General features: G+C 44.4%; 3 protein-coding genes across 3 annotated transcripts in view; 1 reads left to right on the plus strand and 2 right to left on the minus strand.

Annotated features, from left to right (window-relative positions):
• Nucleotides 1-27,195, minus strand: part of GTPBP8 (GTP binding protein 8 (putative)) — a 73,382-nt gene that overhangs the window by 37,970 nt on the left and 8,217 nt on the right. The window lies entirely within an intron of this gene.
• Nucleotides 1,767-17,863, minus strand: LOC128933244 (protein spire homolog 1-like). The gene is made up of 15 exons (XM_054270174.1): nucleotides 17,783-17,863; nucleotides 17,170-17,334; nucleotides 16,276-16,401; nucleotides 15,924-15,989; nucleotides 12,859-13,020; nucleotides 10,591-10,659; nucleotides 9,977-10,112; nucleotides 9,416-9,540; nucleotides 7,677-7,755; nucleotides 6,984-7,132; nucleotides 5,893-6,024; nucleotides 4,512-4,576; nucleotides 3,632-3,659; nucleotides 3,079-3,221; nucleotides 1,767-1,938 (listed from the first exon to the last, which is right to left on the minus strand). Exons 1-15 carry the CDS (start codon nucleotides 17,861-17,863, stop codon nucleotides 1,767-1,769), a joined length of 1,698 nt encoding a protein of 565 aa, XP_054126149.1.
• On the plus strand, nucleotides 20,814-27,177 carry NEPRO (nucleolus and neural progenitor protein). Its single transcript, XM_054270102.1, has 9 exons — nucleotides 20,814-21,027; nucleotides 21,186-21,340; nucleotides 22,122-22,198; nucleotides 22,306-22,437; nucleotides 22,798-22,875; nucleotides 23,729-24,090; nucleotides 24,728-24,789; nucleotides 25,247-25,497; nucleotides 25,949-27,177. The coding sequence occupies exons 1-9, from the start codon at nucleotides 20,814-20,816 to the stop codon at nucleotides 26,343-26,345; spliced, it is 1,728 nt and encodes a 575-aa protein (XP_054126077.1). The 3' UTR covers nucleotides 26,346-27,177.

The raw sequence follows: 27,195 nt of genomic DNA on the forward strand, positions 1-27,195 counted from the left end.
GGTGCCACTGCCACTGTCCCGCGGCCACTGCAACCGCTGGCGTTGAGAGGAATGATGGGAACAGGGGCTATCCCATCAGCGTGCTAGATCAGGAAAGGTCAGGCTGCTCGTTAGCAGAAACTCCCCCACTCCCTTTGTCTGTCTGTTCTGCCAGTGAGGGCATTTAATCACCCCTGTCACTGTCACAAAGTAGGGAAAGGCAGTGAACCAAGGCCGTGTGACCCCACAACAGATGTGCAAGAGACAGAACCAAGAACTACCTTTGCTCCACAGGTGAACTCAAGTTTACCTTAATGCCATATGGACACCTTCTCTCCCTGCTGCACCCAGGCTCTGAGCAGCATTTTGGCCTTCCACATTACTCAAAGCAGGCTGATCTCAGCTCATTTCTGGTCTCTCTAAACTACCCCACTCAGCAAGCATCTCTGAGCACCTCATGCCCCTGGCCCCACACCGTGCCCATCGTGCCAGCAAGCGCACCTGTGGCTTGGCTGCCATTCCCTGCAGCCTGCAGGGAGCTCACCTGATAAGGATAAGCCTGATAAGGATGTGCCTCCCAGCAGCACCAGCCATTGGCACCTACAGGAGGGGACCTGGGCAGGCAGGCTGAACCCCTCCTAATTGAATGAAGGAAGAGGAACACTTGAGCTTGCTCCAAAAGGAAGCTCAAGCTCCAGCTTCCCCACATTCATTTACTTGCAGAGCTTGCCTAAACCTGCAAGGAGGCATCAGCTTACAGACAGGCAGTTGGAAGGAAGCAGAGTCAGGCCAGTGCAAGTCAGCTGGAGGTATTGACCCTTCTGGCAGTTTGGATGCAAATTTTGGGCTCAGCTTAAACATGTCTTTCTTCCCTTCTCCTCTATCTAGAACTGGCCCTTCCCAGCCATTATTTTCTTCAGCATGACTCATTCCAGCTACAATCCGTTCAACACTGACTACCCAGGCCCTGCAAAACTCACCAAGGTAAACTCCATCAGGCCCTTCCATACAGGCAATTCCTGGGGATAAATAAATCTACTATGCAGTCTCTCATGTTTTGTTTTAAACACACACAAAAATCCATGGAATATTGCAATAGTCCAGTTTATTCCAGGGCAAAGGCTTAAGGCCAAGACAATGAACAAGAATCTCTCAAGAACAACTCTCTGCCCTTCAGGCGATGACAGCATTGAAAGGTATTTCTGTGAGATGCACAGAAAGGTCTGGTGCCAAAACACAATAATGCACAGAAAAAAAAATCAAAACAAGCTTCCTGATGCAAGAGCAGCTATCACTGTCATTTTACATGCACCAAAGCTATGAGCTTTAAGTGCTATGAGTAGTAAGGAAGGAGTGTATGCAAAATGCAGGGTGAAGTAATCATATTAACTGAGAGCTCCAATTTACAAGCCTCTCACACATGGGGTTTTTTGGTAAAAGTTTCCCTGTGCTCAGTACACTGGATGAGGTCTGCTCAGCAATGAATGCAAAAAGTGCCACAGAACAATGACAGCTGCAGGTGCAAAGAAGGAAATGCTAGAAGCATGATAATGCTTCAACATTTATTTTCCCCAAGACACAGAAAGAATTACAACATTTCTAAAGCTTTGTGGGTTTTAGAATACTTCACAATACAGAAATGCTAACTGTGCTTCCTGCTTAGACTAACCAGCAGGGAGGTCTTTCATTCAGTCCTTTATGTCAGTAGGTGCATAAAGCTGTTTCATTTATTTCAGGTACGTAAGGAGAGACAGGAGAAATGTAGTGTAGAATCATTCCAGTTTGGTTCAAGCCCAGGAAAATCTCCTGAGAGGGATGCTGCGCTGTTGACTAGAAGTCACATTCAAGAGGTATTGCTCACACCATGTACAGATGTCTGCAGTCAGCCAGTTTGCCATGGTCCTTGTGTAACAGCACAGGGGCTGTGCCAGGCCACGAGGCTCCAAAACAACAGGTACACTGGAGGGGCAGAGAAAAACAAAAGCAGGAAAGCTGACCCAGATTTCTGTTAGAGGGCATGGTGCTCTTCCATCCTTCTCCCAGGCTGCTAAGTGATTTAGCCAAATGCATAGGTTCAAAAGAGCCATCAGCACCACTTAGGAAAGCTAAAAAGCACCAGAACAGCTGACAGCTTCTCTCTATGGACAGTGTATCAGCCAAAGGGCTAATGGATATCTGTGTCTGGTCCAAGGTTATGGCTGCATCCTTATGCAGTAGAATTTATTTTTGCCATCTTGCAGTGTGACAGTAATGCAGTCTTAGGCCTCTTTTGCAGCACTTGCATTACAACACAGACCAAACCACTGCCTGCCCCCTGCAGTTAACTTCAGTAATGAATACTACTCCTGATTTTTGACAACTGAAGCATCAGCCTTAGAACCAGAAACAATTGTGTCTTTATTCTGGCTACATTAAAGAATGGTTTCACAGGAAGAAAAAGAAGGTACCAGTTTGCCCAATAGAAGATTTAACTGCTTTGGAAAGAAGAAAACATAAATGTTCTCAGTCCCGTATATTGCACTTATATGCATGTTGTCTTTATCATCCAGAACTGTCAAGAACTTATTGAAATAATTAATTTTCAGGGGACAAAAAGGAAAGGGTCTGTATATACATGGAGGAACTGAAAAACCATTTGTGGCATCATGGTTCAGTCAGTTACACCTGAGCCACACTTAGAGTATTTCACGTCTAGGTAGAAAGGGGCTAATTCTGGGTTGTAGCAACAGACCTTCAGCTGTGGGGGCTAGAACATGATGGGATCTGGAAATTCTCATACTATGAAGCTATTGCAAGGAACCTTTTATGTCTGGGCATAAAACACTTCTTGATACTTCTAAATCCATGTCACAAACCTGATAGTTAAAAGAGAAAATGCATTTCAGAGCACCTACACTTCCTCCCTTTGCGTCATCTAAAATAAACACCACTTCCAGAGAACTGTGGACTTGTTAGACCAGTGGCTAAAACCAGCCATTCAACAGAGCATTCTGCTGACCAGCCCAATATTACATACTGCTGTCTGCATGTTTGCAGTTTTGTATAAGTAAATGGTGACATCTTTCAAGGTAAAAATACAACAACCCTGCCCCAGCTTACCCAAAATACTGCTGCTGCTCTATTTCATGTAGCAACTTGGAGCTCTTCTGTTCCTGAGTAGCTGGATCCTCCTCTCCAGACAGTCTCAAAAATTTTAGGAAATGAAGTGGGAGATGTACACATGTTCTGAAGGGCATGGACATCTAGAATCACAACACAAGTCACCTGAGTTCTCAGGGAAACACATCCTCCTTCTTATCAGGACAATTTGCATGCCATGCAATTGATTTATTGGAGCACTTAAAAGGTAGACATTAATGCAGTGAACTTTCTGACCCATGCATAAACAGAGCCCAGTGTAATCCAAACCACTTTACACAGGATGAAAGAAAGAAGAACTAGAGTTGTTTTAGCTGAATATGACAAGAGATATCTGTGTCACCCTGGTTACTTTTACATGTCATACTATTCCCTCTTCTATTTTCTTAGAAACAAGCTGGAGGGTACATTTGAGCTATCAGTGGGATGAAGGAAAGCTTCTTATGACTAGGTGAGGAGGAGGGAAAGCAGAAAATGTAAAAATCCCATACACAGTTGTAAAGACTAGACTCGCCTTAATGCAGCAGTCACAGCAGACAACCCTGAAAGACAAAAATCTCCAGCATTATCATTTGAGTAAAAGCTCAGCAGCTACCAATATTGCAGCTACAATGTAGCTAATTCCAAAGTAAGTCTGAATCCATTATTGTGGCAGAACCACTCGATGGCAAAGTGAAGCAGCTGAGAACTCCACTATTCAGTTTGCCAGCTTTCCTATTTCTGGTAGTTTAAATAATTTGAAATGTATCAACATTCATAGCTCCAAGGCTTTATCTGCAAATGCTCATTACACTTCACCCACCAGACAGTTGCTCAATTTCCAGTGGTTGTTTACTTGCTGCTTATAATCAATTCAGGGCTTCACAACTGCTTCAAATAGATTTAAGTGAGCCTTAATGAGCCTGAAGTTCCTCTCTCACTCTCCCATGAACAGAAAGTCTCTGACAAATAAGTGGATACAAGTAGGCTCAACTCCTTTCCCAGTCACAAGGTCTGGAGTTCTCTTTTTCAGTCCTTAATAGAAGATTCTGGTGTAGACCCTGTCTCAGAACCTCTTCAAGACCTGGGCTGAAGTTAGAGCAAACCTTTAGAGCAAACCTTTAGAGCAAAATGCAGAAGGTGATCTCAGAGAAACTAATTTCATACTGGCACAGGAAATCTGGCTATTGCTGAGTTAACACTAAGAGTTAAAACTGAGATACTACTTCAGAGAGAAGATTTTCCACATCCTCCCCAGCTGTAGACACTTTAGCCTGGCTTGTGCAGTAAGGCAAAGCTGAAGGGCTCAGCAACCTGGTTCTATGCAGTAGTACAGCCAGGGAATACTGAGAATTCTCAGCCTGTTCTTTCACTTTTTTCCTCCCTCCTCATTCAGTCCTTTTGTACCAGCTCACCTGCTGCAGAGGTAACATTTGTAAGGCCACTTAAGAAACATCTGCTTATGGCAGCTGAAACAGATCTGTGGAAAAGAAAGTTATTTGTGAATGCAAATGGGAAACATCTTTGTACCAACACTATCCACTGCCTGCCAACAAGCAAGCACGTAAACAAACCTTCTAAAGGCTTTAGATTCATATACAATAACAGAGGTCCAATAAAGGATAGCAAAGACACAGGACTTAAAAGCTAAAAAGGCAAGAAAATTCTCACTTGTAGGCCAGTGTTTTTATAATGCAGAGGTTTGGGGCAGCTGCCAGACAACAGGAGTTTAAAAAAGGCTCTTGAGCAAACAATAGCTGTATTGTGCAAGAATGTAACAGTAGCTAGTTAAGAGAGAAGGAAGAAGAGAGACATTCTTTGAGGTAGACTGCAGCAATCCCAAAGAGATTAAATCAGGGCAAATTTGAATTCAATCCTGAAGCAAAAAATGAGTCATAAGGAAGCTGATGAGTCGCTTGAACTTTATAAAAAAGAGCACATTCATACACAGCTGGCAGTCAGAAGTGATATTATCTTGAGAAGCAGAACTTGAGAAAGCTAAAAAAACAGCAGTGGGTAAGAAAGCCGTTTTAGAATAGTCATAGAGCAGGCAAATTAAAGCAGGGTCAGTAAGGTGAGAAGAAAACAAGGACTCAGTCTCAGGAGCATCAGATAGCTTGTGCAAGTAGCATGGCTCCGCTAGTAGAACCTTTGACTCTGTCCATACTGCTAAATAAATGAGGGCAAAAAAGTGACCCAAAAGCCAAGAAGCACAGACTTCCTCACATCTGTGTTGCAAAGGGCCTGTACTCAGGACATCTGCTCTGGAGGAGCGGTTGCCACGCTCCCTCTAAAGGAGAGTCAGGGATAAGGCACAAGTTGATACATGCAAACAACCAACAGTCCTGAGCTATACAGCTCATTCCCTGTCCCCCTCATTTTCCCCACCTTCATGTCCACTTGGCAAGGTGGTTTGAGTCAGCACAACTTTGGTATGGGAGCCCGAGTCAAGCACCTTTGTTTCACTGTTTAGGAGTACCAAATTGCAGCTATTTACTTTGGGATTTCGGAGCTGATCAATAGTCATGGCAGTCAGCTCTGCTTGCATGGAAATCAGACAAGAAGAAACAAGCAAAGGCTACTTTCTAGGCAATTTATACAGCTTAAACTAGATTAGAAGCCATCACTGCAGAAATACTAAAAAAGTTTTCCAGCCCAGGGCCAAACTCAGATCAGCTGTTATGAAGAGGATAAGCTGAGGCAGAGGGTGCCTCTGCAGTTCAGCACAGAGGGCCATGAAACCAGCCAGCTTTTGAAAAGGCAAGGGCAGCACCAAGAGAAGGAGGAGAAACGTACCTTTGCTCTTGGCAAGACACCATCACCACCTCCTTGGAAGAGGCCTCGCTCTCCAAGCACCATCATTGCACATCTGGTTCCAATCAGCTCAGCAATGGTTGGTGATGGCCACTGGGTAGGAAAGGGACAGCCCTATTGAACGACAGAAGTTAAACATCAGGCGACCCCGACAACACCAGCAGAGGCAGGTTGCTACAGTTTTCAAGCAGATTCCAGAACACGTGTTGTCGTCCCCCCCCCCCCCCCAGATACAAAATTGCTTTCCACAGCACAACACTCTCTTGCCCCTCTCTTGCCCTTCTCTTTCCCAAGACCTGTTGGTGCCATACAAAGGGAAGCTGTAGGCTCATGGTCAGCCAGGAGACAGCTGTGCTTCAATCCCCAACATACCTGCATCCCCCACCACTGCTGAACAAAGAGGCATCAGGGAGGTCAGTTAAGGACTTGCCAAGGTGGGGCAAGGAGGGATGCAGAAGGAAAGAAAGAGACAAGGGCACAACATACCATACCAACATACTGTATCAGGGCAGAACAGGGTGAGGCCATAATTCAGAGGGTTGCATGGAAGCACATAGACTCCAGTATATTTCTCCCACAGCCATCATTCAGAGCCTGATAACTTCAGTTCTACATATATTATACATTTAAAAGTCACTAATGCTGTGCTATCCACATTTTGTTAACTACTTATTGCCCCTTACCGCAGCTTAAAAGATACTTGTGAGCATATCAGAATCTAGAGAAAAGGAATGGACATGAAGAAACCAGGATAGTTCCACTCTGAATTACAGTTTGCTTGAGGAAGCCTTGGTGGACACTTTCAAGTAATATCATGGTATTTCCCTCTTCTTGTATGAGAAACAACTTTATTTCACGTCATTAAAAGGGGGAAGCCACCACAAGGACACTGCAGCATCCAGTCTTCTCTTAAGATGTCTCCAAGGAGAGAATAGCATACCAGCTTCAGATGGGTATACCATACGTTCCAAGACAAAAACCACAGAGCATGCTTACTGCTTTCACGAGGATCAAGGAGCAAGTCATTACCAGATATATCAGACCAGGGTTGCTTGCTGACATGTTGGACTTACAAGCTCCTTGCTTTGAAGGCCTCTCTCTAAAGATTTGGACCTTCCTCTGTAAGGAGGCAGCTGCCATTGGCTAGTGCTCAGGAAACACTTAGGCTTAATGTCTCCTGGTAGGGGTGCACTCATGGGAGGAGTGCAATTGGCAGCAAGACCTGGGTAGGAAGAGAAAGTTTTAGGGTGCAGAAAACCCACTATCAGTTTCTAAGTATTCACCCTGAGGACACTCAAAAGCACAACACTGCCTTCTGAAGGTAGCACAGCATACAGCTCTCCCCCTCCAACCCATCTGCTCAGATCACATAGAAAGCAAAGGTTACAGTAATTATGCTTGTCAGTAGTAACTGATGAGGCTTCATTAGCACCATTTAGTTTAATAAAATGAAGTGCTGCACTTTCTACTTGAATATTCAAACCACTCATTTAGCTTTTACTGCAAATTCCAAGTCAGGCCTTTGGGGACATGCAATCATTGTTTTGAAGCTGCAGGAGCTACACAAGCTTCAGTCAACTGCAGAGAAATTATCTTCTAAGGGCACCTCCCCAGACTCTTCATTTAGTATTGGAACTTGTCCTGCAAAGTATCTTCAGGTGATTAATGAAGTACACATTGAGCCCAGCCAAAGGGTTTGGGAGCCCATCAGGCCACTGGCTGTACTCTGTCACCTGGTTTAGCTGTGCAGCCAGAAGTGCACTGACCTGTGCTGATACTCCTGGATACTCCTGATGGCCTGGTGGAGGAAAGGCAGGTGCTGGCAGGCAGCTTGGGAGTGGTTTCCTGTAGACCAGAGGACAGGATGTTCATAATCTGCATGTAAGAGACACCAAGGCCACTGCATCAGAAGTACTGCTGCCTAACAAAACCCAGGATACCCCATGACTGATCAGAAATATTCAAAGCTCAGTCAGAAGTGGAGGAAAGTGAAAAATCAGTGGGGTACATTTATATTCCAAGAAGAAACAAAGTTTCCAAAGTTAATTCCCTTGCACTCCACAGCTAGGAAATTCCAGCTAAGCTAGTGAAGTTTCCAATTCACCTGTTCTCTCTCCTGCCCAACTCCAGCAGTGGATACTAGTACTAAAGTGGCATCTGTTCAGGAGCCAACTTGGCATAATCATCCCCACACAACCCATGGAATACATTGGAACCATTTTCTTGGCTCCAGCTCACACACAGCAACATTGGAGAAGAGTTCAAGAGACCATGACTAATCCAACTCATGAATTCAACTCAAACTCAATGCTTTATCTCAACAGCATTGTTTCTACCTTGTCTAGAAAAGCAAAAAAAACCCCTCAAATTTTATTATATTAGTCTCTATATGAAAGTCCTTCTAGTTCAGCAGTAATATGTCAACCACAATGCTGAACATTCCTCCAAGTAGCTCCGACTGGGCAAATAGAGCTAAGATTTTCTGCTTTTATAATTCATATCTGTTTTCCTCAGTTAGGCAACTGCATTTCATGCAGAAATATTTACAGAAAACGGATTCCTGTTTGTATGCCAGAGCATCTGTGCTAGACATGATGTGCTAGGGCTTAAGTTCTGTTCCACAGAATTTCAGAATATGCTCAGACTGAATCCCAGAACCAAGCAGTCAAGCTTTTCATGACAGAGCCAGGAGTTAAAGAACCAAAGGACTGTGTATTATGGTTTACTCAAGAACAGGGCTCCCAAAATAACTCCACAGACAAACAAGTGGGAATTCACCCATCAAGTTCCTTCCTCAAAATACATCAGTAAGTTTTCTTTTCATGAGCTCACATACCACATGAAATCAAAATACGTCAATACATCTAGCATCAAATGCCTCACTGTGAGGTAAGAGTAGGAATATTCTGGTCCACATTGGCCAGACTCCATGCCATTATAACTTCTGCAGGATCTAGCTTTAAGAGACCAGAGCAGATGTCAGTTCTGTAGAATTATAGAATATCCTGAGTTGGGATCCACAAGGATTACCAAAGTTCAACACCTGCCCCTGCACAGGACCACCCCAAGAGTCACACCATGTGCCTGAGAGCATTGTCCAAATGCCTCTTGAATTCTGCAGGCTTGGTGCTGTGACCACCTTTCTGGGAAGACAGTTCCAGTGCCCAACCACCCTGCAGGTGAAAAGCCTTTTCCTAATAACTAACTTAAACCTCCCCTGACTCAGTTTCAGGACATTCCCTTGGATGGTGTCACTGGTCAGAGAGAAGAGATCAGTACCTATAGGCCGCAGTCATGCCACAAACAGAAGTGTTTGAGAATGAAATGAGCTTCTGTAGAGGAAAGGACTTCAGTGAATCCAGTAGTACCACATTTGTTCACTTCTGAGACAAGATTTCCTACACCAGGATTTGTTCCTGCCCTTCCAGGCAGGCTATGTATATGCTTGCAGCTCTAATTCCTGAAGTAGGCATGTCTCTCATTAGTCCTTCCACTAAAGCCTTACCTCAGCTCCTGCTCCCAGCTGCTGCATTTTAGTGTTGGCAATTTCCAACTCAGTACTGGCATCTTGGGGATGTAAGAAATTGTCACTTGGAGAGTTCAAGGCAGTATTTGATACCACAAGCATTTCTGCAGTGAGAGGGAGAACAAAAAACCCATACCCACAGACTAAACGAGATAGATCTGGGACAAGAAAATGACAAATTTGGAACACATTGGAATTTAAGATTTAGCCAGGCTTAGTACTGGTAGCTACATAATCTTTTATTCTTAGGTGATGGTCAAAGTCCTGTAATCTCACTTAGTGGACAGAGAAATGGGGACATCCATAAAAAAAAAGAGCAAGTTGAAATATCTTTTGAGTCCTAATAAGCCACAAACAGATTTTTTAGAAATAACTATTCTCACGCCATACCACCTCTATCACACAACATTTGTATTTCTCACCACCTGTCACATTACAAATGCTATTGAAATGATAAGTGGGATTTCATTTCCAAGGCCATCTATTATTTTTAGCCAACACGGACTTTGCTTGCTTGCTAGGTCACTCTATAGCAGGTACCTTTGGACCTGCTCCTCTTTTCCTGTGCTTCTGCTGCTGCTGCCCAAGGCTTCGGTGGTTGTTTTAGTTCTGCCATGAGCTGTTCATGCCACCTGGGCTCCTGTGGCACACACTGTTCCAGCTTCACCTTCAACATCTGCAGGCAAAGCATAGCACCACAAAGAGCCATTGGACAGAGCAAGGAGACCAGTGGTGACAGAACAACTGCATCAGCAATGGCCCCGTTTTACAAGTACTTGTCACCCAAGAGGGCACTGGGCCCTGCACATGAGACAGCCTTCAGCACTATGCATAGTGGAATACCCTAGCGACTCTCAAATTGGAAATCAAGAACTCCAGGAGCTCTTTCAAGACCAAAAAAATGTTGCAAATTAAAGAAGCAGTGGAGGAAGGAGGAAGATTGATCATCTTTCTTCTACAAAGATGTCAGCTCTCGTTTTTCTAGTACCATGTTTGGCAGGAGGGTCAATTCAAAAGTTAAGTATGGTTAAGATAACCCCCTCCCAAATACAAACCAGTAGCTGAAGTATTAGCTTTATATTGCTTCAAAATGTCTTGTCACCTCCAGAATTACCTTGTTTTGCTATGATCAGCTGCAGCACCAGGTCACCTACCAGCTCTTGGTGAGGCTTGAGAGAAGCTACATCAGCTTTGGGGGTCCTGTGTTTTTGCTTGATGGTCACCTGAAAGAGCAGAAGTGATGCCTAGGAAATAGCTCTTTCTCTGCTCCTTACACACTCAGCAATTCAGTGGCGCAGTGAATGATACAAGTCAGGATTTGGGAACAGGGGAGATGGAGAGGGCACTAAAAATCAAAACAAAACAAGCCCAAAACAAACAAAAAACCCCCCAAAACAACAAAAAAAACCACCTTAAAAAAACAAACAAAACCATAAACACCAAATAAACACAAAACAAACAAACAACCCCTCAAAACAAAACAAGGAGTTGGGAAGTGTGGAATAATGATGTTTCCTCATATGGGGTTTTGGTAGGGAAAGATTTGCCCGCGGCAAACCAGAGACCATCAGAAGTACTGCACAGCCCTTAGAGGCTTGCATAAGGAACAAAAAGCCTTCTACCCCCAACTGCTCTGAGAAGCAGCTGGAAAACACTACACTCAGATAGATATTAGTGTCAGGAGTGATCCCAACAAGCACCATGGTCACGTCAAATTCATCAGTAAAAGCTCAGCTCCAGGAAGGAGAGCAATTGAACGGGTTAACAAGACTGTAACAGGAACTGTAGCAGCAGGCAGCTGTATGCCTAAGCCAGAGTCCCAGAGACTGGCTTACAGCCCGACATAAACTAGGAACAATAGCAAGACAGAATTGCAGGGCAGATATTCATGTGAAGCATCAAGCCCTGTGCTTGCTGCGTAGGGGAGAACTAACAAAAAAGTCAATTGCACATGCATGTCTTTAGCTGCCTTGTTCACTAATTCGTATTTTGAGGCTATGCCATTTTCTTTCACTTGTGTGTACAACTTCAGAACACGTGGGAGTGCAGGTAGAACAACACTACAGCTCCCCACAGTAGCTGTGCTTTCATTCATTTGCAAATTAGATCACTGTTTGCTAGAGAAGCTTTAAAATAGCTTTGCAGATGGGGAAATCCTCGTTCAAGAGCCTTCACAAAGACCTGAGCAGTAGCACTCTGCTTTTTTTCAGCATTTCTGCCTACTATTCTTCAAACATATTTGTGCTTCTCGTGGACCAAAGAAAAAGTTAATAAAAAGAAAAAAAGGGAAAGAAAAATAAAAAAAAAAGGAAAATCAAGACCCAGATCATCCTGCCACCTTCAGTTACGGTTGTGTACTGCACAGTGCATTGATACATAGTACATTGCAAGGAATACAAGCTAGTTATGATGCACTCTCTCCTTACCAATACTATTTATTTACATATCCATCAAGATACCATTTGCAAACACATGACATAGCATTACCTGGAAGCTGAAGCAACAATCAAGCCAAGCAAGAGCTGGGATTTTGTAGAGGTGCATGGTTTAGCTGAAGCTTTTAAACCTGCTACACTCTAGCAGCACCAACAAAGAGGAAAAAAAGCTGATGTCTAGTGCAGTATGCAAAGTTTTCACTTTTTGTAATACCGCTCTTTATTACAAGAGTTGTGTCTCATCTTTGGCCAAGACGTCTGTTTGCAAAGCACGCCAATGCCACAAGGCCTTGTGCCAACGTTTTAGATCTGCTCATCATTCCCAGCTCAAGCTGCAGCAAGCAAAGATTAGAGCCTTTAGAGACATCCCAGACGTTGTTATATCTGGTCATCTTCACCAACCAAGTGGTGAAGGTGGAAGTCTCTGCTCCTCCCTGTGAGGGGCTCAACATTTTTTACCCTAAGTTCCTGCAGTAGCTGAGTGCACTGCCCAGAGGCCTCTGCCTTAGGCTGAGCAGAGAACTGTCTCAGAAGTGCATCTGCCCTTGCATACACAGCACAGCATCTGGGAAGGCAAAGCAACAAGTAAAAGATTCCAGGTACAGCTCAGCTAAAGGAGCCTGGAAGGACACAAGTGCCCAAGGTGGAAAGCACAAGGCAGCAAGAGTGTGCTCCATGAAACTGTTATGTGCAGGGCAGAACAACTGCTGCAGGGAAGTGAGTGGTTGACCCTGGTGGGAGAAGAGGTTTACTGCTCCAATTCACGAAACTGAGGCTACTCCTGACTTGAAAAGTTACTGAAAATTAAGTACTTGGGTAGACAAACAGAGTGATCTAATGTTGAACTGCAGCTGAGAGGGAGGCCCAGACACTTCTGGACTTCCATGTACCTTTGAAAAAGACACACCTTTGGAGAAGGGGTCTCAACACACACTGCTCAGAAAGGAAGTAGAGTGGATGTTTCCGAAGCAGACTGCAGTCACTCACCTTCCGCAGGGTGTACCTCTTGTGCTGAATGTCATCCAAAAGCAGCTCGTAGGGAGAGCGCTGACATTCCTTTGGAGACACACAGCGCCGTGGTCGCTCCGCGGCCTTGCGCAGCCTCACGCCAGCCTGCAGCTCACAGATCACACTGGGTAACAGGCATGCCTTGGAGAAACCAGCAAGGGCCAAGTCAGTAGCTAGCTAGAACCCACAGAGCAGAATTCCCCCCCCCCCCCCCCATGTAACAGGGCACACTTAGCAGCTGGAGTCATTCAGAAACACAGAATTGTGTCCTTAACATGCCCTTCTACTCACTTCCAGATCAGGGTACAGTACCAAAGCAGAGAATGGCTTTTATTTGCAGAAGTTAATTTACAACAAGGAAACTTGTAGCTGGCTCACTAGGCTCATTCCCAAAATTTGTCATTAAATTCATGGACGTACTTCAGCAAAATACAGCTTTTGCTGCCAGGTAAATAAATAGACCCATTTTCTTTCTGCAAGTGCTCCAAGTGCCAGAGTGTTTTCTTATTACTGGTTCCTAGGAAACACTAAGAGCGAAATCCCAAATCTTACCATTAAAATCCTCCAAATTTTCAGAAAACGAAGGGTTGAAGTGTACAGAAAAAACCCGAGGAAGACAAGCAGGCAAGGGATCTCATACTTAACAGCAGCATAGGTTAGCAGTCTCAGCCTAGAGACACAAGTTAAAAAACCTGACATCTGCTCATCCTGTTTCTGTACTAGTATCTGAGGATGTTCAGGCATGCAGTATAACCCGACAAAAGCTAAAGACAGGAAAAAAAGTAATCAACTCAATAGCATGTTTAGACAACATTGTAATGGAAGTGCTAAATCAACAGCTTATCTGGATCCCAGTGGCAAATTGAGCAAGAACAAGCCATTGTATTATAAACAGTGAAAGGGAAGCAAAGCATTTTAGAAAACTGCCTCAGAACAAAGTATCTGACTTAGACTTCTCTCTGTTTTCTACTTACAGCATGAAGCATCTTCTCTCTACTTATCCCTTCAGATGCCTTGGTATAATTACAGAAGAGTCTTATGCAAGCTCTGACTGATGGCTGCCCTCAAGAAGACAGATATTTTTGTTGGATTCTTTTAGTCTGGATTTGGTAATCGTACCTCAACTCCAGAAAACTAGAACTCTCAAAGTATGACTAAACACTTGCCATATCTCTTAGGCTACATTTAATACTGTGTGGGAGAACATACAAAAGGGTCTGGGCAAACTCATCAGTACTAGAGACTTTTGAAATAGCTTACCCCAAGATATTTGCACTTTATAGAGTTGTATTTCACAGGGTAACTGAACTTGACTGAGAGACATGATCTGACTTAGAGAGACTTCTGTACTGTAATACTGCCACATTAGTTTGGGGACAAGAACTGACCTTCAGCTGACCATTTCAGAGCAACTAACACACCCAAAACATTTTTCAGATGTTCATGACATCATTATCACTCATGTTTCTATTTCCCTACTGACTGGATCACTGCAATTACTCTATTTTTGCCATCTATTGTATTGTCAAAAACCACCTAAACTTTCCACAACCTATGAAATACAACATAAAATGCTACAACACTATAAACCCATTACCTTGAGTTCAAACAGGTGAGTGCTAAGACAGCTGTGTTTCTACCAAGTCTCACTGCTTAGATTTCAAGGTGAGCATCAACTTGGGACACGTAAGCTCTGCTGAAACTGTCCAATACTGCATGCTGTGGTCTGCATTTCAGAAGATCTGTTTTATATCAGTCAGCATGAAAAAGTGTGGTTCATAGAGCACTTTACCTGCTTAGCACCACTCAAGACATCAGCTCTAACTTGTGGGACCCCAGAGAAGCTGGCATCCTGGTTATTTAAAACTTAAGAGACTGTCAGAGCAATGCAATCAGCTGGTGCTTGGGGACTTGGAAACTAGAGGCAGAGGATTCACAACAGACATCCAGCTTTTGGAATTCATGCCTCCTGAAGGAGCAGAGGCCAAATACACTGGCCTTCAGGCCACATGGCAAAGCCATGTACTTATTCATGTATTCCCTGCAGAAAAGAGCTACAGCAGTTGATGAGTTTGTGGTTTGAGATAGCTTGCCAGTTTATTTTAATAGATCACAAAATTGAGAATATGCCCAAACACACATTTCACAAACATTTTCATACGAATAGTTTGAGCACGCTTCAAAGCAAGTGCTATTTAGACAAAAGGAGCGAGTCCACAAGTCTCTCGGGGCTTGCTGTTTGTCTCCACAGACTCCAGACTACAGAGCATTTGTTTATGCTGGGCAGAGCTCCAGCCTGAAGAGCTGTTTGTTTCTGATTGAGCCCCAACCGTGTAGGGCCTTGAAAAAAAGCACAGTAAGTTGCCTTCCCTGCCCCGAACACACAGTCCAACATCTGTGGAAGCACAGAAGGCAAAGACAAGAAAGGCAGTGCACAGAAGGTAGGAGTGACATCATCTCACTCTCTTTCACTCTTTTATTTGAGCTGCTGGAGCTGCACAACCACAAAGACGGACAGTGCTACTGGCCTTCAGTCCCTGCCAGTCCTGACCAACAGAGATCCCACCTAATAAGAGTGAACTAGTCCACCCCAGGACTGTCAACAACAGAAGAGTTTTCCGGGAGTTTTCAGTCCAGCTATGAGAAAGGAGCAGATTGCTTTTGGCAGGTGTCAGTTCCTGCCAAGAGCTAGAATTTGGGGCTCATTTGTGGGAAGGAACAGCCTGCATAACTACTTGTGGGCATTTACTCCAAAGACTGCCTCCAACTTCATTTTTAGAAGTGGTTTAAGTTATACCACAAAGACAATCTTTGGGTAGAATAAAAGCCCACGTGAGGTTGACATATGAAATAGTTTAACTTCAAGTTCACTCCCCAGCTTGTTTTGCAAACAAGTCTTTAACTACTCAGGCTGCTGAACAACCTAAGTAGTTCAATTTGTGTTCATGCTCTATTTTTCATAAAGGAATCAATGGAAAGCCTCAGAGAGCCAACGCTGACCAAAAAACCCCAGTTCCCCATAATGAAGAAAATAAATCTCTTACACCATGGGTTTTCTTCTTTTGAATGGGACTTTCCACCCAATCTTCCACATCCATTTTTCTCAGTCTCTGAGAAAGGCAAGCATATGAGGTTATCACTCTACACTCTTCAGTGATTTCCTGTCTAGTCAGCATAAATTACTAATGTTTATCTGAAAAGCCAAGAAGCTACAAACACTTAAACTTTCAAATGCTACAATAAATAAAAATGGTTCAGAGACAGCAGCTATTCACATTGTGAAAACAGAACTTCATCCAAGGGTTCCATTTCTAGTGCAATGAGAAGGTTACTTTAGATCTTGGTGAGTGTGTGAAGGTACAGGGAATAGCAGCTAATGGGTAATCCCAAACATACTTCTTTGGAGGTCTGGATGATGGTCACAAGCTTCTGTAGTTCCATATAGTCAGTAAACAGATTCTTACAGGTCATTTCATAATAGCTGGTAGCCTCAGAAGGTGTGGAGAAGTGCTCCTCACAGGCCTGAAAGAAGTGCAGCTATTTAAAAAAGATCTTAAAGTTAAAAAAAAAAACAAACAAAAAAACCAAAACATGGTAGGATGGAATAAAGCAACATTCTGTTTCCTCAATCCATGGTTAAAAGTCATCTTCTTCACTGCCCCTTTATTTTTTTTTTCCATTGCAGATACAGAGGAACAAAGAAGGAAGATAGTCTTTTATGTACAATTATGGAAGTAGCTGTGTAATTTGTTTATCTTGTTTTCCATAAGGTGTGCTTCAAAACAAGCACCTGAAAGGGGAAGCCTCCACTTCAAAGAACAACAACCCATAGCTGAGGGAGTCACTTGCCCTGTTCTTTTTCCCTGTCCTGATCAGACAGGGGATGGGAAGTTTCTCATACCTTTAAATTATGGCTGAGAGAAAAATATCTATTTGAGTTGAGACATTCAAATCCCAGCCTTTGCAGAAGCCAAATACTATGGAAAGGGAGTTCTTCAATATCCATAGTGTTCTAGGTATTGAATTTGGAGACTGTGTACAGAAGGACTTTGTAGATACAGCTGTGGGAGAGCTGTACTCAGTCTTCCTTCTTAATTATTTTCCATGGGCACTTACAAACACCTTAAATAGTTTTGCCTTTTCCCTCTCATGGGAAAAGGCCAATGTTCCCTCTCTGTCCTCCAACAGCCCACCCAGCTTTTTCCCAGAAACAGTCTTGCCTCTTGGCCAACAGCGCTGTTCCATCAACTCCTCTAAAGCTGCTGTATTTACTAAGGGGGAAGAAAACACCTTGATAACATCCTGCAGGGTGACTGGTGGCTCTGTTGGCCTGTCATCCAGTTTCAACATGAGGCACAGCAGTTTCTCCAAAGGATCACTCAGTTCTCGCTCCATTTGGCTGTCGATTCCCCAGTCCAGGGCTTCATAGATCACCCCTCCCAAGTACTCCAACAGCTGCAGACAGAGACCAAGGAAGCAATATAGCACAAAGCGCTGTGGAGAACATCACAGCTCTTATTTTCCAGCCATGTGTGCATACTCCTCTGCTCCTGAGGACTGAACACATCACTCAGGATGAGAAATACCTCCATTTAAGCTGGTTTAAAGTTCTTAAATGGCCTTAACTGGCAGCCCTAAGATATATGCCATAAGGACAACAAGACTGTGGCCTATTCCACAGTAGACAGCATCTGTGCACATTGTTTCCCAGTCCCACTGTCTTACTTGAGTTCAGTCCAAGCACTTTGTTTCCTTTTCCAGGTTGCAGGGGAGTCACTCTCACAGGCCACAGCAAATTCAAGCACCTTGATAATTTCCCAAGACATTTGCATCTCCTGAGCAGGCCTTCTACTACAACAGGACTGTATCTGCACACACAATGAAGGTAAATACACAGGCTTACCTTGTCCTCTGACTGCTGAATGCTGCCAAAATCTGAAAGGGAAAAACAAGGATCAGGGGAGAAAGACAGCTGTACAGGCATTGACAAACAGCTTTTAGAACCCTTTTCAAGAGAGGGGAACAGGACACATTGTTTGTAATAAGGTAACTAACTCCTCTGACTAAAGTCAGTCCTACCTGGGGAAAGTAGGCCTGTATTTGGGGAGTCCTGGAAAACACCATGGGAGACTCATGTTATTGTGAGCATCAGCCCAAAGTAACAGATACTGCATTTTATTGTTTGCTCATTGATATCCACCCTCCAGGGGAGGCACAGGATCTTTACCTTTATCCTTTACTACCCTCTCTAGTCCCTGAAGAGTTAGCCTAGCACTGACCTCTGCTGCAGCCCAACCCAGCCCTACATAACACAGAGTTATTACCACTTGCTGGGCTACACATAGTGACCAAAAAAAGGGAAAGTATCAATCATAAATCTGCTGTGAGAGTTACCATAACAAAGGAACCATACACTGGAAGATGAACAGAGCAGAACACATAGCAAAGCCTCAGACTATTTATTTCAAATAACATAAGTGGTGGAAGGCTTTCATCACAGCTATTCCCTAGAACCAAATGACTCAATAGAGCACTATTAGAGAATTTAGCAGGTCATGCATCTGTATTATCACTCATCCACAGTCCTCTGAAATGAAGTACAGGTAGGAGAATAGCTTCATGAAAAGAGAGGGGGGGAAAGCAAAACAAAAAAAGCAGAAGAAAAATTTCCCTTGGCATCTGCAGGTACCTATGCTCTTACCAGACTTGTGGTAGACCTGGAAGGAAGCAGTACCATCAGCATGGATAAAGATGCTCTCAGAACCCTTTACATACACAGAACGGAGTGGTAGGCTGTGAGCCAACTGCTCTATTTTTCTGCAACACTGAAAGCAGATAGCCCAGGCTTGCTCCTCACTTAAAGGATGCTCAAAACACCTCAGGAGCTCAGCTACAGAGACCTTTGCAATCCTCTGCTCACACCCTGGTGGTTCCATTTTTCCTATCACCTCCAGCCTCCACTTTTAGCCTAGGGAGCTTAAAACTTCCTTCCCCAGGCTGGGCAAGCCTTCACAGCAGCTTTTTATTGGTTCTCTTGATTTGCTCTTGTCTCCCTTCCCTACAGGTGCAACCATTAATGTCAACTTTTTCTCTGTCTTTTTAAAGGCACATGACTTTATCTGTACTTGTACGAGATTTCTTAAAAGGACAGAATAAGTGTACAACAAAATGGAATCAAGAGAAGATAAATGTACAAAAATTGTGCTCAATTTAACTACATTGTTTCTCACAAATATATGAATTGCACCAATGTTTGCAAGTAGGAGAAGAGTACATTAAACTTCAGGCAGGCAGGGAAAGAGGCAGGAAATGTACTTGGGGGAGGAGAACTGAGAACACTATAAAAATCATTGTGATAGGAAACTATTCCAACAGCACTAATAAATTACAGAGCGATCAACTCTGTGAGGAATGAAATCTTGGAGATGAGAGCTCTTTTTCAGAGTAGTAATTGGTAGTTGATGTTAATGAAGTTGATAAGGTCTTAATTTGAAGTGTTGGTCTGTTGTTAAACATTGAATGTTAGAGTTCCAGGACTTGCCTTTAGTTGCTGTTGTTAAATGTTACTATTTTTAAAATGCACTTATACAAATACACTATACAAATACAAATGCAAAAATGCACTATACAAATACCTGTATTTGTATCTCTCCTCATCATACTCTGTATTTGTACCCCGTGTTAGTCTGTTGTTAAACCTGGAATGTTAGAATTCTAGGACTTGCCTTTAGTTGCTGCTGTTAAATGTTACTATTTTACCTTGCATGTGTATCTCTCCCCATCATACTCTATATTATATACCCATTTCCGTCTCACCCCGGATTTGTACCCATTCCCGTCGGGAACCATTTCCCCTGCTCCCCTGCTCCCAGGAGGCCTTGCACGTGGACTGAATTCAAATGAGAGGCTGTGGGAACTACATGAACCCTCTCAAAACAACAAACCAGCACATCAACTTTGACTTTAACCCACCAGAACCACACTAAGTCACCCACTCCTGACTAGAGCCGGATCCCGTCCTGTCACCACAATTTGATAGTACCCAGCTTAGAGGATAGCCCTGGACTACAAGCCACTATTGCCTTTTTCAGGACTGTCGTGGGGACGAAAGCTCCAGCTTTGTTGAAAGACAAAACTGCACGCATCCTCAGCATCGTCCAGTGGGAGCAGTGGTGGTGTGCATGACCCCTCGGGTTCCTCACCCACACATCTCTTAAAGGCTTTCTTAAAGGAGCTGGTCTATTTATAACAAACTCCATGGGACACTGCAGTGGCCCCCTTCCCATGGCAAAATGCAATAGTAGGAGCTGTGAGCATGGAGCGATCAGGATGGCCCCGGGGCATGGGCAGCAAGGCCCTTCCTTGCCCAGAATGCCAATATCCCAGAATCACAGGATCAGTTGGGTGGGAAAAGATCTCTGAGATCATTGAGTCCAACCTGTGACTGAACACCAGTGTCAGCTACACCCTGGCACTGAGTGCCACGTCTGCTCTTTCCCTAAACACTCCAAGGACGGTGACTCCATTACCTCCCTGAGCAGTCTGTTCCAATGTCTGATCACCCTTTCTGTGAATAAATTCTTTATAACGTCCAACCTGAACTTTCCCCAGTGCATCTTAAGTCTATATCCCGTAGTCTGGATGTGAATTGCTCCTGGTGTGAAGCCGATCACGCATCTTTTTCAGCACATTGAGGCTTGTCTGTGACATGGGAGGGCACAGCTGCACGGCTGGGGACTGGGCTCACCCCCAGGACCACGCCTGCACCGCCTCATGGCTGCTGCTGCGCTGGCTCTCAACGACCACAGCTCCCTAGGCGCACAGTGGAGAATTGCGAGGTTTAGAAAGTGTGAGTAACACTCATGATTTATAGTTATTTCCCTTCTCGCTTATAGCATTTGGGAATGTAGCGGACCAGCGCGAGGCCCCGGGCCATGACGCACCCCCGCGGGGTGACTTGGTCCGGCCCGCGACTCTCCCCGCCGGCCCGCCCGGATGGTGCCGCCCACGCTGGGCTCGCCGCGCGCAGCGGGAAGATGGCGGCGCCCAGGGCGGCGTGGGACGGGCGGGACGAGCCTTGGAACCGGCTGGACGTGCCCTGGCCCGCGAACAGCGCCGCGGTGCCGCTGGCGGCCCAGCACCCCGCAGGTCCCGGCGCGGTGCCGAGGGGTTGGGGGGTGTTCGAAGCCGTTCCCGGGTGTTTGCGGTGGGTGGTCGGTCGGTGGGAGCCGGAGCAGCGGCCGGAGCGGCGGCGGGCGCTGGTGCCGGTGCCCGGCGCTGAGGCGCTGCCCGGGTCTCGCCCGCAGTGGGGTTACTGTCGGCGCTGCGGCGGCGCTGCGACATCGCCGGGAAGCGGCTGTCGGGGCCGGGCCTGGCCGCCGAGGGACGCGTCCTGCGCGCCGTGCTCTACGTGTACCACAGCCGGCTGCTCCGGCACCGGCCCTACCTGGCCCTGCAGCAGGTGAGCACCAACCCCGCCTGGCCGGCAGGGACCGGCCGCTGGGTGCTCCCGGCCCCCGGTCACCACTCCCCGAAAGGCCTTTCGAGTAGCACTTAGCGCCCGGAGCATCGTGCAAAAAAAGTTTGTGAGCGGGTGCATTTTTGTTTTCTCATGGTTGAGAGTTTTTGTTTTTTCATGGGTTTGTTTTCTCATGGGTTTCTTGGCCCTCCGCAGCAATTGCAACTTCAGTTTTTCTGCCCCGGTCTCGGATACTCGCGCTGAGACCTGAAATAGGTATTACTCCATACCTTTGCATACACGAATAATACAGGGACGTCATTGCAATGATAGGAGGGAGGAATAATAATCCTATCCTACTTATTAGATATTTTCTGTTTTAAGATGAAAAGTGAACACCTTGCCAGTTTTCCAGGGAAGGAGTTGTCAGCATTTTCAAATAACTGTTTTGAAATGGAGCAGGAATAGCACTTAACTTCTTGATTTGTTTATGTTTTCCTTCTTGACATCCAGTAGTAAAGGCCCTTGTATACAGCAGAGAAATCATGCAACACCAATTAAACATGGCCTACTCCAGTCCTTTACTTAATTCTATATTTAGAATGCAGAGTGATGAAGGGATGTTTTTCATCATTGTGCAGATGTAGAAATGTCCCAGAACATCCCATCACACAGAGCTCCAGTGTGGGCTGTTAAACTGATGATATAATGACAGTTTAATATAGGGACAGTTCTTAGACCAGTCTCTCAAAATACCAGTCAAAGGAGTTTTCTTTTCTCCTAGGTAGAGCAATGTTTAAAGCGCCTATGGAAAATGAATCTGCTGGGCTGCTTGGAAACTCTGGTAGGACTGATTCCCAAGTAAGTGGCATTATCCCATATCTTGTACTGTCCATTAAATCTGTCTGCAGAGCTAAAGGAAGAGGATGCTAGATTGTAACCAACTCTTCATCCTTGTATCACCACAGGAAAAACGCATCTAAAGCCCAGGCAGAGTGCTTGGTTCCCAGCCAGCCTATTCTGGAAACTGTGGCTTTGAAGGTATTGGGAGGCTGCAAGCTCATACTACGTCTGCTGGATTGTTGCTGTAAAGCTTTTCTGTATCCTTTTTTACCACAAAAACATTATCTTAGAGTTCACCAGTAGCATCTCATGAGACCAAATTGAAGTTTTGTGTAGGCCCTGTATTGCTGATGGACTCAACTGTGCAATTCATAGGTGCAACTTGAAATGTCTTTGATAGCCAGAAACCTTCATTTCAAGTTATTATGTGGAAACCTCAGGCTGTCTGGCGAGCAGCTGTTCTGGCCTTGAGCCAGCACAGTATCCAAACAAAGTTTGGATACTCATCTCCCAGATTATTCCAGGATATTGCCTTGTGAATTGCCCCTAGTTGGTGTCTTCAGCAACTCTCATTACATGCTGTTTATTTTTTTAACCTTAACTGCTATAATCTTCAGCTTGTCCGTGAAACACCTCTGCTCGAAGGAATTCATACTCCTGAATACTGTGGCTTTGGGGCTCCTGAGCCGGCTCTGGTTTGTGTGTTTAAAAGTCTGTCTGGTTTGTGTCTGTCTGTTTGATGTGCCTGTCAGGGAGAAGGGCTTGTAATTAGGCCTTGCTGCTAAGGGAGCTTTATTCAGTTGGGAGTAGGAGAAGGGAGGTCCCTCCATGCCTTTGGACTTGATTTTACAACCTGCAGAGTTGTACAAGTGGAGAGAGACTTCTTACATGCTCTTATGGAAGCCTTTATTCTTGGATCTTAGCAAACTATATGTACCTCTAATGAAATCACAGTGTTAGTGTCAGTCTGCCACAAACACCCGGTACTATGGGCACCAAGGAGTAAGTCCTGCCTCATGCTGGAATGGGAAGGCTGGGTTAAACATGCTCTATTATACTACTGAGTTTTCTAGGGAATTTGGCTGTTCTGGTTTCTCTCAGTCTGGGAGAATAACTGCTGTCTGTAGCTGAAGGAGTAACAACATTGCTAGAACAACTTTCTGTGACACAAGAAATCTTCTAACTCAAGGAAATGTAGAGCAGGCAATTGTATGGCATCAGGCCTGAATTGGTGCAGGGTGCTTTTGTGGGAAGACCTCATGGCACCTCAGATGTGACCCAAGAACCTGATGGGTCCCAAGTGTGGCACTCAGCAAAACTCTATGGAAGTGGAGGGGCTCCTGATCAGGAATTTTCAAGTCACTTTTGCATTCTGATTTGGAATAGTTCCTTAAAGCTCAGACTTAAGGAAAGCAGGGTGATGGAGTGTAAAAAGGTAAATTTGTACTGAGGGGAAACAGGAAAGGACCATTGAGCTAAAGGTAGTTATTCAGTGAGCATTATGTTTTGCTAGAGGAGACTCCATTCCTTTTTGTCCTCTGTCTGCAGGATCCAGTACAGGTGTGTATTGCAGACCCTCATGTCCTTGTACAGTGCCTTGTCAACAATGCTTCAGCTGGTATCTGAAACCCAGAAGACCCCTTATATCAAGGGGTTTACCTTCCCTTCTGATGTTGGTGACTTCCTTGGAGTTAATGTATCTTCTGAAGCAAAGAAGCAAAAGGCTAAAATGCTTACAGCAAAAAAATCTACCAGCTGGATGACGAAGTTCTTCCCAGCAATGCCAGAGGCAGTATCAAAGGTTGGGAAAAAGAGAAAATCTGAGACCTGTACAAGTGCTGTGAAAAACCATAGCATCCTGTGCCCCATGGACATTGGAGAGACAGTTGTGGTGCCCACAGCCAGGAGAGGTAAAGCCTTGTGCCAGTGTAATGGTTTCTGACATCTCAGAGACTGACTGCAACTTCTTTCCCAGAGGGCCAAGCACTTCTACCTACAGGGTGGTTCTTGTACAAACTCCCTGTCCTTGGAAGAGAATGCTGCATGTGCCCTTGCCTTTATAAAGCTGTGGATAATGTCAGTATCATGATTTTTGGGGGGGTGTTTCTTTTAATCAGGAAACAGCCTTGAGAGAAGCAGGTAATCAATGCAGTATGTATGTCCTGAAAATAGTTATTTGTACTTTTCTGCTTTTGCATAGCTAAGAAGCTATGGGCACTGTCTGTAGCCCATACAAGAGCAGGTAAGGCTGTAGGAACAGGATGCAAGTATCCTGTGTTTGCTGTTCTGAACTGTGCCCAAATCTTCCTCTGCAGTCAGGGCTATGGCCAGTTACTGCAGCCATCCATGTGTTTGTGTGAAGCTTTTATCCATTAAGTTCTCCTCTGCAGCCATCTGTAAACTTCTGCATGCTCTTCATTCCTTGCCAGTTGCAATGCAAAACTAGTGTAGTCCCCTTGTGAGCCTGCTGAGAGCTCTGTGGTGTCTCTGTGCAAAGAAATAAAACTATCTCAGTGTTGTAATGGGAACTCTTTTCTCTCTCTGTAGGGAAGCACCCAGGGTTTGATGTGAAGAGCTTGCTTAGGCCATCCAGACATCCCACACAAGAGGTTTGTATGGCATTGTTTTACATGTTAGGTTGGTGGTTTGGGTTTTTTGTACACAAGTTTTTTTATTTTTGTATTGTAAAGACTCTAACACTTGAAACATGATATCCCTGATTGAAAATGTCCCCTTTTCCTGCCTTATTTTTGCTTGTCTTGCAACTCAGGTTAGTGTGGAAGCTTTGCACAGAAAATCAATCACTACTTATTTCTGCTTGGGAATTTGGGCATTTGTTGGTTTGTCAAGTGAAATGACCAGAGACCAATTCAGCAGTAGACAGAAATACAAATTCTAAATAACCGCCTCTGCTTTTTTGTATTCCACAAAACAAGACTGCTCTTCCCTTTTCTCCTTAGAAAATAAGGAATATTCTCACAACATTCTGTGTTCTGCTCCCTTCCGGCAGAAAGGATCAAACACATCATCTTTTTAAAACATTCTTTCTGTTACTGTTTGTTTCAGGGTCTAAGCATTGCATCAACACCTCTTCAAGCAAAGTCATCACCACTTTTGTCTCAGATAGTAAAATCACAGCACACTGGATCTCTTGTACAGATGGTCCAAACAGCTGCATCATTTGGGGAGCTATCAGAGGCACTCAGAAAAGCTATTCTGTGGTGCAAAACCAACAAATTCAAATCAGAAGCTTATTTTCTCCGTAACAAGTTGTTGAAAAGCAACCGGCTACACCATGTGGAGGCTCAAGGATGCAGGTAGTTTTGCATGGGTGTGGGATTTCTGAGTCTAACATTTGTATTTTAGTATTATGTATTTTGCTATAGTATAGTGAAAGTGTGTTCTAAGCCATTATTTTAAAACTCAGGATCACTAGTTCAGGTTACTGGGTGCTCTGACCATGGGCATTCTGATTAGTTTCAGTCACTTGTGATTTAAAAAGGCTTTAAAAGGCTATCAAATGTACAGTACTTAGGAGGGAGGATGTAAATGCAACTTAAATCATCTGCATGTTTTATGGTAACAAATGTATGAGGCAAGGGTTGTGTTTATTCAGACTGTTTTGGCTACTATTGTACAAGGTTCTGTTTCCTTGGTATTCTAAGGAAAATTATAGAGATGGGTAATGATGAAATCTCTCCTAACTCCAAATGAAGTAACACTTTAGTAGCTGATAAAGTTCTGTTTTCTAACTTTGCTCCCTTGAAGCTTGAAGAAAAAGCTGCGCTGTGTGAAAACATCTGTCTGCAAACACCTCCTGTACGGGTCCCAACACACGCGCCGGCCGAGGCAGCACCTCCAGGCACGCTGCTGCCGAAGGAGGATCAGATCATCGGCGCGCTTGAAGGCAGCTCCAAAGACTGGTGGGCAAAAGCCTCCTGAGCTTTTTGGGGTCTGTGAGAACAGTGCATCACTCATCCTCCCAGCTTACCAAGATGGGTCTCCGAGTCAGGAAGAACATTCCAGCATTGATACAGGACGTGTCAGGCTAAGCACAACAGGGACCCCTAAGCAGCTGCTGTTGGAAGGAAGCCCTGGCCTCGTGTGGAAAGAAGCTGCTGAGAACACAGATATTGATTCTATTTTTGCAGCAATAGGTGTCTGATCCTGGATTTGAAGGAGGAAAGGGGTCGAGTCGTTCTAGTTTTTTGTTGTTTGGTTTTTTTTTTTGGTTTTTTTTTTTTTAAGTAAACCCCTCTGAACCCTAATGGTGTCTCAGTAACTCACATTGTGAATTCTGTTAAGAAAGTAACAACTATTTTATTATGTTTTTGTAAACCAGCTTTTTTTTAATGGCTGATTTTTATATTTTTAAGGGTGTTCCAAATAACTGAATAGTCACCTTCCTTTTACCTACCCTTGTCCAGGAACAGTGGCTTTGTTACCCTTACTCAGTGTTCCCTCTCTATTGCCTGACCACATGTTAAGTGCTGCTGTCAAATCCACAGTGCAAACAGTTCCCATCCATGGCAGAAAGGCTGCAGCTGATCACTCACTGCCGCTTTTGACAAAAGACTTGCCAAAACCTTTCCAAGCCTTACACTCTTCCTTCTGTGCTGCTTGTAGAGGGGACATCCTTGATGTGCAGTATTATTGCTGTTTCAGTATTTGTTATGCTTGTTCTGAAATGAGGAGTTAACTGAAGTTACCGCCCCATAGCTGTTCCAGAAGTAGGGAAAAGTAGAGCTGTTGCCTGTATTACCTGCCTTGAATGAATTGATCAATGTACATTTAGTTATGAAACATGGGCACAAACTTATGTTTTATTCAAAATGCATACACAGAGCAAAGAGCACAACTTGGTTAGTAGTTTGGGCTTAAGGTCTTTGTACACATAACCAAGATCCATTTTCAAGGTTTCCTGTCACAGGAATACCCAGTGACAACTGAAACAATTTTAGAGAATCAGGAATCATCAGCCCTTGAGCCATCTGATGCAACACAGGCCTACTTGA

This window comes from Melozone crissalis, unplaced genomic scaffold (genome assembly GCF_028551555.1).
Source record: "Melozone crissalis strain CALT ecotype California unplaced genomic scaffold, PUWL_Pcris_2 ptg000008l_1, whole genome shotgun sequence".
Taxonomy (NCBI): Eukaryota; Metazoa; Chordata; class Aves; order Passeriformes; family Passerellidae; genus Melozone; species Melozone crissalis.

Excerpts from the sequence above, each read along its gene's own strand:
- NEPRO (XM_054270102.1), top strand. The coding sequence starts at position 20,814 with ATGACGCACCCCCGCGGGGTGACTTGGTCCGGCCCGCGACTCTCCCCG. Across the intron at positions 21,028-21,185 it reads GGCGGCCCAGCACCCCGCAG|TGGGGTTACTGTCGGCGCTG; the intron begins GTCCCGGCGCGG and ends TCTCGCCCGCAG. Across the intron at positions 24,790-25,246 it reads CCAGACATCCCACACAAGAG|GGTCTAAGCATTGCATCAAC; the intron begins GTTTGTATGGCA and ends TGTTTGTTTCAG.
- LOC128933244 (XM_054270174.1), bottom strand. The coding sequence starts at position 17,863 with ATGCCTGTACAGCTGTCTTTCTCCCCTGATCCTTGTTTTTCCCTTTCA. Across the intron at positions 7,756-9,415 it reads AGCTGGGAGCAGGAGCTGAG|GAAACCACTCCCAAGCTGCC; the intron begins GTAAGGCTTTAG and ends TCTGGTCTACAG. Across the intron at positions 1,939-3,078 it reads GAGCAGCAGCAGTATTTTGG|TGTACCTGTTGTTTTGGAGC; the intron begins GTAAGCTGGGGC and ends CTGCCCCTCCAG.